General features: G+C 39.6%; 2 protein-coding genes across 5 annotated transcripts in view; one reads left to right on the top strand and one right to left on the bottom strand.

Annotated features, from left to right (window-relative positions):
- The window catches only part of LYN (LYN proto-oncogene, Src family tyrosine kinase), a 116,710-nt gene that overhangs the window by 21,771 nt on the left and 80,440 nt on the right, over nt 1-14,499 (top strand). The gene's annotated exons all lie outside the window — the stretch shown is intronic.
- LOC117033684 (KATNB1-like protein 1) lies at nt 450-2,478 on the bottom strand. Its single transcript, XM_033125964.1, is given in 2 exon segments — nt 450-1,301; nt 1,303-2,478. Coding segments are annotated over 2 exon segments (915 nt in total). The 5' UTR covers nt 1,555-2,478; the 3' UTR covers nt 450-638.

The raw sequence follows: 14,499 nt of genomic DNA, 5'->3' as shown, positions 1-14,499 counted from the left end.
TGATTTGAGTCCATGATTTTATTATGCCAGAAGCATGGTTGGTTTTAATTTTTTTAAAACAGACATTGGTATCATACACATTGGCTTATTAATTAAGGCATTTTGTATACACAGTATCTCAGGATGGACAAAAAACAAATTGATTATTTGTTATGATGTTTTAAACTTTCCAAGTCTTTACAGCATAAGAAAATAGCTGCACACATCTGAGTGTTTTTTATAAAACACAATCTTAAAAAAAGTAATGATGATTGGTCTTTGTGGTTCCTAGTAATAAGTTGTCTTATATTTTTCACATAGTATAAAGTATATTCTTATGCAGGATTGCATTAAGATCCAGTAGTTCTTAAACAATGTCACCAAATACCATATAAATCCCAAATGCAGCAAAGGTGAACAATCTCCATAGTGCACTTTCACCTCATTGAAGTTGAAGCTGCTCCTTTCGGTATTTTTCCACTTCAATGTGAAGTAGATTGTTAGGGTTTCATTAGTGGTTTCATTATGTGGTTTAAAAAAAAAAAAAAAAAAGGTTTTGATTTCTTCCATAGTTCACAGTTCTCTGATGAGACATTTTGGAAATCATATAAGCCAGGGATGTTTTGAATAATCAAATGCTCTTTACTAGATGAAGTCTCTCAATGCAACTGTAATAAATAAGCATCTACATCCTTAGCTATATTACCAGTATATCCTGGAACCAAAGTAAAATGGTTTTCTTGCTCCCACAATCCACTTAATTGTTCTTTTAAAATCTGAATATTTCCATCATTTATAATTTCTGTTTTGGAAGATAGTTCTGACCACCACCTTTTTATGACTGCTTGAAGCCAGTTTAAGCCAACTATTATATACTCTTCAAACTTGCTTTTAAGTAGTGATTTTACTAGCGGCAACAAGTCTACACAGCAGCCAAGTGAGATGTACTGTTTTTCTTCCTGTAAACTATTGGTGAGCACAGGAAGGCAATCCACCACCACTCCAAGGTCTTCTATCCTCACCAAATAAGCTACAAGTTCAGTTATACTTCTCTTTTTCCAGAAAGTTAAAGCTACATTCAATCTCAAGTTCCTGCTGAACAAAACTTGTGCCATCGTTTCATGGTCCTGAGAAACCTCAGAAAAAAACCCACTATATTTTGATGATGGGCTTTCTGTCTGTGAAGAACCAGAATCACTGGAGTTAAGCAAATATGTTCGACCATCATGGTGTAATTTTTCAGGCAGGTGGCCTGCACAAGCCAGTTCATTTTCTTTATTTGCCATGTCACAGCCCCCACTTCTAGGGGACTGTTTTTTTTTTGTAACAAGAATTTAGAAAAGGATAATGAACTTTCTTTCTGTGATAGATCACCTTACGTAGTTTATCTGGGCTTTTCACAGCTTGTCCAACTGTTCTATTTATGTAAGCAGCCAACTGTTTTGGAGATTTCTTAACCTCCTTCATGTTCTTATTAGTAAAATTAGATATTCTTTTTCTAGGAAGATCCATGGAATGATCCTCGATATTGTTACAAAAGTTTCGTTTTTTAACATCGTGGGTTTCCGATGCCATAATCTCTTTGAATACCGGCGCCTCATGGTACCGCGGCGCCTCAGCTCAGTCCTAACGCTGACGAACTGCGCCCGGAAGCCTAGAGAGTCCCTCGGCTCCCGGCCGAGCCCCACTCAGGACCGTTCAAACGCGGCCGCGCGCCTGTACATTTTTTTTGTGGTGGTTAATAAAAATGTATTTTTCTGTGTTTTTTTTTTAATTGTGGTAAAATATATATATAGCATGTCATTTTCCATCTTAACCATTTTTATGTGTGCTGTGGCATTGAGTACATTCACACTGTTCTGCAACCATCACTACCATCCATCTCCAGAACACTATATAAAGTTTACCTCAGTAAGAAAAGGAAGCTAGAAATAATGTCACATAGTAAGGTTCAATTAAGCCATGATTGAGGTATTATATTAACCTTGGGCATACCTGGAGCCAACTCTGTCACTTAGGGCTGTCTGCTCTTCACCATGGCCCTGAAAGCCTTGAACATTCTTCTATTGTGGCAGCTTCCACGTCTTACCATCATTAGCATAGATTTGCCTGGTTCTCCCTCTGTCCCCTGATCTCCTGAGGGTAGAAACTGCCTTGCTCATCCTCGTTTTCCTGGCATCCATGTAAAGAAGGCTTTCATGAAAGTGTTGAATGCCAAGTGGTTCCCATGTCAGAATTTGGCTTGGGACGTTTCCAAGGTTTTCTTAAAGAAAATATGTGCATATTTTTTTCACAGCTGTATCTGTAAATGGTTAAATAAACTATGTCAAAATTTAGAATCCTGAAATGGAGAGCATTTAGTATGTTTTTCTGCAACCATTTGCTTCTATTTAACCTGTGTGCTTTGTCTCTTCCTTCTTGCTGGAGTCAGCTTATGGATTCCCATACCCCACACTGAGACCTAGACACTTCCCTTCCTCCTGTGCGCTGTGGTTTCCTGTCCTGCCTGTCTATCTAAACAACACCAAAGGGCCTGGACGACCACTGCAAATATTTCATTCTCCTAGCAGCTCAGAACAGTTGAAACAGAATGTCACACTTTTCTCCTTCTGAAACTCCCAACAATTCTGAGGAATAAGGAGGGAGATAAATTAACAGGAGGGATTATCATATGCTGCTGTTTGAGGATCTGGCAATATTGCTTTTTAGCTGGGCCTTAGTCCACAGGCAGCCCCTTCTTCCTCTTCTCAGCCTGAAAGCCAAAAATAGAGTTCTATGTGATAAAGGCTTCCATTCCTAGACTGCTAAACAATTTGTACATTTCTCATTGCACATTCCTGTTTAGACATAATTTTCAATATATGTTCAGCATTTATTTCATACCTTGTCTCTAATTTTATGCATTTTCTTCACAATAAGGCTACCAGCTTACACCAAAAAGAGTGTTTTGCTTAAGGGTAAAGAGACCCTGCTTTCAGCCTCCCTTGTGATTATCATCTTGCTGCAGTTGAATTAGGTTTATGACATCTCTGCTTTTTATAGCATTTATGTCAACATCTTGGTTTTTTGGCTTTCTACTAAATGTTTAAAATTACAAATTTAAAACACAATGAGGCACTCAACTAACTGCACCAACTATCCCCTTGCACTGATTAAGACACCGCTGCTGATGACTGAACTTGGAGGGATGGGCAGCATCACCATGCAAAAGATGAAAATGTGTGCTGGTTGAAGGGAAAAATTCTGGATTGGGTGCAGGAAAGGTTGTTTAAAGATGTCAACGTATTCTTATGAAAGTTGAACATGCAAAAGTGAAAAAGATTGCTTAGAATTTAAGGAAATCTCATTTTACAGATGGGATACTTATTCATTCCCTCATGAGCAAATAGACACTGAGGGACTATTAAATGCCAGGTTCTACGTGCTTTGGAGACGGTGTACAGGAGACAAGGCTCTGCTCTAATGGTCCATACATTGCCCATGGGGACAAAAAGACAATATAGTAATAAGTACCTTCAGGTTGGATGAAGGACCCTATGGAAAATAATAAGACTGAGTAATGAGACAGTGTGTGAGTGTTGGGGGACCCTACTTCAGCTAGATTGGCCAGGTGGGTCTCTTTTAGCTGTGATTGGAATGCTGTGAAAGACGAGGAGCAGGAGAGGAGTCTAGGCAGAGGGAATAGCAAGTACCAAGGTCCTGAGGTGGGACTGAGCTTGGGTGTCTGCAGAGAAAGAAGGTTGCTGTGGCTGCAGCCAGAGGGTGAGAGGGATTGGAGAAGGAAGCAGAGGGCCATCTCCAACCTCTCCAGTCGTCTCCCACCAAGGGCCCTGAAGTCCTTGGTAAAGAACTGAAATTTTATTCTAAATTCTGAAGAAAGCTGTGGGAGGTTTTTAATCAATAAGTAAAGATTCAGCTGTGTGGGGAACGTGGGAGCAGATTGGGTTGACGTATTCAGCAAATAAAAATGTAGGATGCCAGGTTAAACTTAAATTTCTGGTAAATAATGAATAATTTCTTAGTATAATTATGTCTCATGCAATATTTGGAGCATACTTATACTAAAAAATGATTTGCTGTTTATGTGAATTTCCAGTGTAAAGGGGTGTCCTGTATTTTATCTGACATCTGGGGCACCCGTGCAGGAGGAGGCTGAAGAGGACTCAGCTGGCATAGGTTGTACATGTTGATCGAAAGACCTTGCTGATGAATTGGATTTGGGGAGTGAGATAAAAAGGAATGAAGGATGACTTTTAGGTTTTCAACCTCAGCAGACTGAGGGCGCCTTTCTGAGATGGAGAAGATGGGAGGAGCGGGTCTAGTGTGCATGTGATGTGGACAAGTCTTATTTCAGGGTATGGTAGGCGTGATGTGCAGATGTGGAAGTTAGATTCTGAATGAGCTAGAAATCATCGTGGTTTGTTCCACCATCCATTCCCATCTCTTTCAGCCTGCTCCCACACCCTCATCTGGTGTGTCTCTGCTCAAATGGAAGCAAAGAGAAGCAATTCAGACCACAGCGTGACTGGGAGGAGCTACTTCCTAAATGAACATTTAACCCCTAGTTAGGCTGCTGCTAAGAGAAATGGTAGGAAAAATAAATGTTCTTCATAGGAATCGAACTAAAGAATATTTTTATTTCATCGTGTAACAGATTTCTGTGTTCATCTTTTGCAATGTATCTTTAGGGATAGGCATAATGAAACACAACATTTTTTTGCAATAAGGTGGTTATGTGGGCAGTCAAGGACAGACAGGATCTACCAGGCTCAAACTGTTTTAGTCACAACATTTAAAAAAATCCAATATTATAATTAGATTTTTTTATTGTTCTATGATATAAATAATTCTTTTTTTTTATTAGTTTCAGGTGCACAAGATAAAGTAATACTTAGACGTTTATCTTTTATATCCCTCACACTGTGTGAACCCCCCTTCCCCCATCCACTATCCCTCTGACATCGCACAGAGCCATTACATTTCCACTGTCTCTATTCCTAATGCTGTACTCTGCTTCTTGTAAGTAAATACATATACACATATATACATGCATATATGTGTGTGTGTGTGTGTATATATATATATCCATATACATACAAACTTGTAGTTGACATTCATTATTGTTCAGCTTCAGCTTCAGGTGTACAGTGCAGTGATCAGGCATCTACATCATCCCTTGAGGTGGTCTCCCAAATGAGACAAGTGTCCATCGGATACCCTACAAAATCTTTACAATATTATTTATTACATTCCCCAAATTAATTTTCAAAACCCCGTGGCCATCTTGTGATTACTGACTGTTTTCTAATCCCCTCACCTTCCCCTTGACCCCCACCCCCCCGCCCATCTAGCAACCCTCAGTTTTTCCTCTATGTCTCCAAAACTGTTTCTGATTAGTTCATTCACTTATTCTTTTCTTTAGATTCCACATATAAGTGAGATCATATGGTGCTTGTCTTTCTCTGTCTGACTTACTTCACTTAACATAATGTTCTCTAGGTCCATCCATGTTGTTGCAAATGGTAAGATTTCTTTCTTCTTTATGGCTGCATAATACTCCATACAATTAGATGTTTTGTTATCTGATTGCACTTAAATATTTTCTGAAATTTTAGCCCAAATAAGAAATTCTTTCATTATGAGGAAAAAGCAAGAATACAGAAGCACAGTGGCAATATTGCATTTCCTGATAATAAAGATGTATCTTTTAAAAAAATGGACTATAAATATTATAATTTCTTTTAAAGTAGCCCTTGTGTAAAAAGTTTATTCGTCTTGATCTTATTCTTATATAGCAAAGAAATTCTGTAATTAGATCTAAAACAGGTATTACCAGCATTTAACCATTAGAAGGATAGATGATGCTATATATAAAAAATACAAATCACATATGTAATATAGTTAGTGAGAGGTGTGTCTGTTGAAGCCACTTTACTAGATAAGTATTATGATTACAGAGGGTTTGGATGTAAAATGGCCTTATATCCAGATAGTGTTGTGCAAAAATCAAAACTGGATGCATTCCATTGTTTTCTTTTTCTCCACCCTCTTATTAGAGAAGGATTTTACTAAAAATTCACATTAAGTTATAAACAGCTGATAAAGTTTATTATGTTGCTGTCTTTCTAAAGGTACTCAGATTTTATTAGGGGACAAAGTGTTGCCTAAGTCAAATAATTGTGGGAATTACCTGTATTGTTTGCTACAAATGTTTGCAACCCCGGTGTGGGTTCTAATTCAGGGATCTGCCTCGTGCAGAATCCAGGAATCTGTATTTTTAAACAAATACTCTGGTCATTCTTGTGAGCTAGCAAATCTGGAAAACACTGGCTTGAGTGAAAGGATTAAAGTTGTAATTGTTGAATTCCAACTATATTAAAGGTATGAGCTAAGATGCCTTTTGAGAGGATGGAGGAGAAATCATTGCACATAAATTATTTTATTAGTTAAATAATTCAGCAAAGTTTGCTGCATGTCTTCTAATGGGCTTGGCAGAGCCTGGACACTGACAACACTAAGTTGACTAAGATATGAATAAGTGGTACACCTGAAATAAGTAGAGACATGGAAGGAGGGATGTGCAATTCTTCCTGGAGGTTCAGTTTTCCACACAGCATGTGGTATTTGAAATGGGTTATTTCAAACAAGAGGAAGGCTGTTTATAGGGTGGAATATTCCAGGAAGGAAGCAGGTGCGAAGACATGGAGGAGGTGTGAAAGGTCTTAGGGGATTGGGTTTCCAGTGGCTGGTCTGTAGGATGAGTTCGAATGAGATGAGCAGCTTACAAAACCAGGAAGGTAGCTTATTGTGAAGGCAGTTACTTGCTAAGCTCTCTTGCCAAGTATGAGGAACGAGGAAACAGAGGGGAGAGAGATTTGTAGTTGTTTTTGGAAAGATAACTGGAAAAGTAATGTGCCAGGTGGAAAGTGGTGGTGGTGGTGGTAGTGGTGGTGGTGGTGTGTGTGTGTCAGAGAGACACACACAGAGACACACATAGAGAGACTGAGAAACAGAGACAGAGACACAGAGACAGAGACAGAGAGACACAGAAATAATGGTACCGGAAAAGCAAGAGAAAAGAATGCAGGTGGAGAGATTTTGGTACAGCTATGGTGAGATATAATAGGGTCCCATAGTAAGTCAGTGGGATAGAGAAGAGGATTAGGATTACTGAGGGACTAATTCTAAAGGGAATGGGGGGAAATTGAACATGTCCTCAGGAGGCCAACCCTGCTGCCCCCTAAAAGCATGTTATGTATTTAACATGAAATATGTTGACAGGACCCCATTCTTTAGGGTGCAAATGCTCCCGTAAAGTGAGAGTGAAGAAGAAAAAGAGACAATGTTCTTATTTCCTAGTGTGAGAAGTGTTCCGTTCCTTTGGTGCTCAGGGTATAATTATGTGGGTACATCAGGCCCTATCAGCTGCTATGACCAGGGGCCCTGGTGAGACCACGGCCCTTCCGGCCATCTGCGTGCTCTCAGTGACTAGCCCAAGCCCTAGGACCTCTCTCGGAGAACTCCCATTTCCAGGCTTTCCTTGGACTCCGGATAACAGTCACCGTGGTGGTTGTGTTCCTTGTGCTTCCTTCCCAACAGCCTTCCTCTCCCCTTCCTGAGGTGAGAAAACACTATCCAGAACAAAATCCAGTAGATTTACTACTTGGTAAAATAAAGATTGAGGAAGTTATTCTTTTAACTCCCATTTCCATTCATTTCGCAGAAAATGCAAAAAAGGTGAACAATGCTAATGGTTTGGTTTCAAGTGAGATTCAGGGCCAGCTAAACTTGAAATTGGCTCTTAACCATCTGTTTGTGTGCTTGAGGTTTCACCTGCTTTGAATTAGGATAATTTAATAACATCCAGTTACACTGGGAGAATACAAATGGGCTTGTTGATTAGATGAAAATGTTACATTTTATAATGGTTATCATATTTAACCATAGGCTGATGATTGAGGTCACACTCTATGTTAAAGCCTTATCTATTATCTGTTCTTCCTTTTGAAAATGTATCTTCTTATTTCAGTTTCCATCATGCTACGTTGCAGCTGTCCAGTCTCTCTGGAATTCTAGAATTAAATGCTATCTGTTTTCCATATTGCAACTCTTACTGTTCTTTGCCTGATCGTTTGTGAATTTATACATCATAATTCCGGATATCCTCAAGCCTCTGATATCCAGATTTAATTTTGTTAACTATAGTTTGTTTAAATATATTTTATTAAATTCAAGTCCTTTGGAAATTGATACTTCTGTGAAATCAGAACCAAACCCTGAATGAAGTATCTGAGGTTCTGGACTAAGATCCTGAAGGCTGGGGTTCTGTTTTTCTCACTTCTCCATCTCCGTGCTGCTGGACCTTGGGCATCACTGTCTTGTCTGTAAAATAGGGAGGTTGAATTAGTTAATCCATGGTTTCAGAACTTTCGCAGGCATAAGAATCCTCTGGAGAGTTTTCTGAAACCCAAATTTGCTGGGTTTTGCAGCCCGAGTCTGATTTCACAGGTCCGGTGTGGGGCCTGAGAATTTGCATTTCTGACATGCTCCCAGGAGATGCTGAGGTTGCTGGTCTAGATGACCTCTTCAGTCTTCTCCAGCTCAAAAATTTTGATTCTATGTTCTTTTGTAAAAGCATCAAAAGGGGACTTGAAACATATCCTGCACAAACGTTTGTATCTGCCCATTTCGGCCCTCAACGTTCACAGGTGTATTCTGTAATTATTTCTTGCTCCTGCAACCTTCTTCCAGTCTCACCCCTGTGGTCATGTTTCTCTGTTCCAATAGCTCCCCCCACCCACTAAGAAACTCTTTGCCTGTCAGCATCTGAAGGCCAGGTCGCACCCCACTCACAGTGTGGAGGCATTCTGGGGTGAGCAGCAGTGGACAGCTGTCCTCACTTTCACTGTGCAGTCTGAAGTGCGGACTTGCCCCCCTTAAGCCCCCCGTCCCCCGTAATACCCGCTGAACAGCAAATGGTGCTTACCCAAGAGCAAGCATTCCAACTCAGTCCATCATTTACTGCCTCTGTTACCTCTGAAAAGTTGCTTTACCTCTCTAAGCCTAAACTTTCTCATCTGTTAAATAGGGATAAAAGTTTCTGAAAGACTTGTGTAAGGATTGAATGAAACAATTCACGTGTAGTGCTTGACGGTCCCAGGTACATAGTAAGTGTTAAATAGTTGTTAGTTTTTATCAGTTACTATCAGGGCAATGCTTGAATTGGAAAGCAAGTTCAGTGTGGATTAGAGATGATAATACAATTACCCTACATAAACCAGGCTTTTAAAATACTACTCATTTTCACAATTAAATGGGTAAAAAAGATAGACCTGCTTCTTACTCATGTCCATTAAAACTTACTTTAATAATAATTAAATTCTCCCTACCTAAAAAGAATGTGAAGCAGTGCTGCCAAAAAAACCCAAAACTGACATTGAGAATAAAACAGAGATTATGATATTTAAAATAAAGGAATGGACATTCAATAAACATGTATTTACTGCACTTCACAAGCTCTAAGACATGCATATTTTTACATTTTAATACCTCTGAAATCACAGTTAATGGCATCTTAATATTTTGAAAGATAGTCATTCTTTTCCCTTTTTTTTAACAGTACATAAAATGATTGTATAAAAATCAATGTATGTTAAATTCAGGAAAACACAGAACTTGAGTAAGTAAATTCAGTAATTCCACTTTATGGTAAATTATTTCTTGTGTTAGTCCCATTTGTTAACTAAGACTTCAGAAAAAAAAATTATCGAGTTGATCATTGGCTAAAGAAGAACTGGTTTGTTTTAAAGAAACACTTATTTTGTTTTTTGAGGGGAGAAGGGTTGAGAATACTGGAGAGAAATATTGTATGTGTTCAACATTAATGTGCTTTTAATGTCAGTAAATTGGAACTGATAAGGTTGTGTTACCCATTGTAGACATTCTTCATTTTTTGTCTATCTTCTCATTTAAAAATAATGCTTCTAAGGCCAAACCTCCTGCTTCTTCGGTGCTTTGTCAAAATCCTTTGGAAGATTTTGAAAGATTTCCAAACATGATACCACTCTGAAAGGGTGTGTACAAAATGTAGAGCACAGAGCACTGGGGACATATTTACATCTATGGGCAGCTGGTGTAGACTGTTACACTGGAACAATTGTTCTAAATGGCTATCCTGTGTTTGATGATAATTCCTGAACACCAGATGTTAAGGAAGATATAAATCCCTCATCATGTACCGAATGTCACAATGTCCCCACCCCTGTGAGAAGAGCATAGACTGATCTCCCGCTGGCTCTAGTCTAGAAATGTGGGAATGCTAACACTGCGCTGTATGCTGTGCAGACTAATTAAATGCTACCTTAGACTGTGTGTGTGGTGTATGTGTTTGTGTGTGTGTGTTGCATTAGACAGAAAAATAAAAAACCAAGTTTCTGTTAATTTGGAGTATGACTGAGGTCAGGGAGAGTTATGATTTTGAAACTACTCTAAAAGTTTTTATATACTGGATACACTAATAATATTTTGTCAAACTTGAAGTTGAGGGAGTGAGGAAGGGAAAGCTGGTGATCTGAACTAAAGAAAGAAGGAAGGGAAAAGAGTTCCCTAAATATGTGCCCACTGGATAGTTATTCTCCATTAACAGGAATATATAATGTGCTCAGCTCTTTGAGGAGAGGGCCATATCTTATAGGTATGGGAAGACAACCTCCAGTGTCTCTTACAATACATTCAACAAGTGAAAATGATCGCAGATTCACAGATGCATAGGATTTGAGCCGGTGGAGATGGCTATTTTGTTTGACCAATTTGTTTTACAAGTAAGGGGAATACATAGACCCAGAGAAAGCTAAGGAATATGTCTGGGATAGTCAGTAGTAGAAGCTATAATAGAGGCCCCCACATTTCCTGATTTGAAGTTCCATGTCTGTCAAATATGACTACAGAAATAAGACTAATTTAAACCATATAGCTTGTTCTATTAGGGTTTCCATGGAAACCTCCTCTGGCTAGCTTAAGCAAAAATGGGGAATTATTGGAAGGAAGCTGAAGTATTGCACAAAATTTCCCCGAATAGAAGGAAGAGCTGAGCAAGGAAAACTGCAGTGGGAAGGAGCCAGGGTGTTGTGGGGATAGCAGCAGTTCACAGGTCTCCTGTTGCTGATGCCATCTCAGCTCAGCCCACTCATTGCTCTGTCTCTACTCCAAATGTGAGTGTGCATGGCTGTTTCCTTCCTCAGAGGCCTCAACTTAAGCATGATCTGCTCACACAGGTCTTGCTGATCGACCATCCTACCCGTCCCTTTCCCGTTACTCTGCTTTTTCTTCATTGCTCTTACCACCACCTAAAAGTCTTCTATTGTTTACCTGTAGAGATTTAACAATACGGATACCCAGGCCTAACCCTCAGAGATTCTGATTTTACTGGTCTGGAGTAGAGCCAGGGTACATGTATTTTTCTTACAAGCCCCCAGGTTGTTCTAATGTGTAGCCAACGTTAAGAACCATGGCCTGATATATTGCTGGGACAAATACAGAACATGCTGCTATAACCAGTGCAGCTGGAAATAGGTTTAAAAGAATTAAGAATGACAAATCTAGAAAGGATAAAGAAATACTAAGGCATTTGTAGCTAACCACGCATAAGTGATCTCGACAGGAGCCCTCCCAGATTGAGTGCTGGCTCCATGCTGTGGATGTATGATCTCAGTTAATCCTTACAGTGGCCCTGTGGGGTAGGGGGCAATATTCTCATTTTCCAAATGACTCAACTAAGGCTGAGCTATTAAATGATTTCCCAAGCTCGACCAGTAGCTCAGGATTCAAACTCAACACAACCATTGGGCCGAGTGTGCTGAGATTCTGAGCGACAAGCTCACAGTTTCCCTTGTCGGGCCAACGCCGGGGCTGTGGTGAGGATTCCCCATCTGTCTGCAAGTTAACATCAAGGGAGGTGACTTTAATGGTGACAGATGACATTGGTAAGACATCGTGACAGGGAGTACTGTTGAGTATTGGGGTATATTACCAAGGGAGAACAAATTTTTTTTTGCAAAATGATAGCAAGAAAGAGGATCTCAATTATTGCAAGAAAAGCAGAATTTACTGGGTGTTCAGAGCTCATTAACGGAAATGTGAAGCATGTAAGTGTGTGACAGTCTGAACCTAAAAGTAGTTTAATTAAGACAGGAGAAAGAACTAGAGGAGGGGGAAATGAAATTTTGATTTTTGTCTTTTTAGGAAATTGAGATATAATTTAGTATTTGCACTTTTAGAGTTTTGGTGAGAAGAATGGGAAACATAAATTTGAATGATTTGTCAGTGAAGTACTTTTTCTACAAATAATGGAATAGAATAGGCTCCACTGAGGAGACCAGAAAGCCTCTCCTCTGTCAGAGTGATTTGAAAACAAATTGCTTTTAATAAGGAGGGATGGACGACAGGCCTCTGTGGGTTCTTGAAGAAAGAATCTGTAATCCTTTGGGTTTAACCATTAGGCAAATTGAGCTTCCTGGTTTCAGAAAGAGAAAACACACCCACAAAAAGAAAAACCCAGGCCCGTGGGAACAAGTAACTTCCTCCTCCTGGGACTGCTGAAAACCCTAATCTGCCTGTCCTGAGTCGCTTTCCTGTCAGTGTGAGGCTGGCTGGGGAGGCATCCAAGAGGTGAAGGGGTAATGAGGAGAGAGAATGTGCCAGTTTGGACAAGAAACTGAATGCACATTGACTGAGGCTTGGAACATGGCTCTGAAGGCAAAGAAGCTGGTTAGAGGCAGCTTTATAATTCTGTGTACACCTGGGAAAAGAAAGGACCTGGGTGGCTGTTTCTTGCTGTTTGCCCCGTTGTCCTTCAATCTAATACACCTTGAGGCCAAAAAATAGAATTCTTCATTTTTTACTGGCTTGAGAAAAAAAGTCACTCAGAGAAAAAAATCAAAGCCAATTGAAAAAGAAATATCTGCAAATACAGAGTTTGTTTTCCTGCCAAATGTGTGAGCTGTAAATACAGTAAAACGATTTAGCAGATTAATTGAGGGGAGCCCAGTGTGAGTTGGGGAAAGGTCTGAAATCTGGGCCACTTAAATTTCAGTAAAGCAAAGGGAGGACTAGAATTGAGGCGGAGATGGAGTGGGGTCATTAGAATGTATCTGGGGTGCTGTGAATACTGTAGTGCTTTAGTTGTTAGTGGAATCCATACTCATAAAGCCTCCTTAGCGATTTTTATTTAACAATTTTGTTTGTGCAAAAGGTCACATGAGCCTTCCTTCATTTAAGTACAATGATGTCCCTATAATCAGGCTATCCTTGTTTTGGGGGACAGGGAGGGAAAGCAGGAAGTAACACATTGTTCAGTTGTTTTGGGTAAAGCATTTAACACATGCTATTTCATTTAATCTTCACAGTAACCCTTAAGGAGGAGTATTATCTACATGGGACAGATGAGTAAAATTGAAGTTTAATTTAGTAACTTACTGATGTTTATATGACTATTAATAAATGGAGGAACCAGATTGGACCCAAGTGTCCTCACTCTGAAGCCCGTTGCTACTTCATCTCAGGAAAATTATTTTTTTAAAGTAGAGCTTTTCAGCCCAAATTCTTTGAATGATCACAGATTCTCATTTAATGACGGCATTTTGGTTGCTGCCATAGTCTAGATATGTCTGAAACTAAAATAATTTTGGGAACTAACATTTACTGATCACCTATTATAAGCCAAATAGATTGTGCCTAATAAAAACAATGGGTTCTACTTATAGATTTGCTTTTGGCTGCAAAGTACAGTCCATGGGATTTCTAAGTTAAACTTTAATTCACCAAATGGTGTTTTATTGCTGACTCGTAACTGGGTGGTGGTTCTATATATGTTTTGGTGTGGAAGGAGGGTGGTCTACAAAGAGGTAAAATAAACATTGCCTGCACTCCAGTAGTTTCCAGTCTAGTTGAGGAGACAGCAATACACGCATTGATAGACAATTCAAGAGATGGATAAAACATAAAACAGCACATTGAGAGATGTCCTGGGGCTTGTGGCTAATTTCCAAATTGATTGTAGAGAGAAGAAACCAGAGGGAGAGCAGGACGTGGGCTGTGGAGGACCAGGCAAGATTGGGTGTGAGTAAGGCTATGGAGGATAGGTAAGATTTGCCTAAATGGGCAAGAGCCAAGATGCAAAGACAGGACGATGCTGCCATGTCAATACATACAAGTATCTGTGACAGGAGTCGTCTGTTTGGAGTAACACAGGCAATGGTGAGGGCTAGGCTGTGAGGTGCTATGAGTGGCAAGTTGAATATTTGAGATTTTATTTAGTGGTATTGGTAGCAATAGAGGTGATGGTGTCATAGTAATAATAATATCTATCATTTATTGGTTTCCTATTCTCTTTATTCAACAAATGAATATGTATAGAGCATTTATAAGTGCCAAGCACCGTTTCTGCACTGACACCATAGGACTGACAAAAGTCTCTGCTCTCAAATGGCTCCCATTCATGTGAGGAGAGATGGACAGCTGATA

Source organism: Rhinolophus ferrumequinum, chromosome 14 (genome assembly GCF_004115265.2).
Source record: "Rhinolophus ferrumequinum isolate MPI-CBG mRhiFer1 chromosome 14, mRhiFer1_v1.p, whole genome shotgun sequence".
Classification (NCBI taxonomy): Eukaryota; Metazoa; Chordata; class Mammalia; order Chiroptera; family Rhinolophidae; genus Rhinolophus; species Rhinolophus ferrumequinum.
Note: the sequence above shows the minus strand (reverse complement) of the source record. Positions and strands in the feature narration are given on the sequence as shown.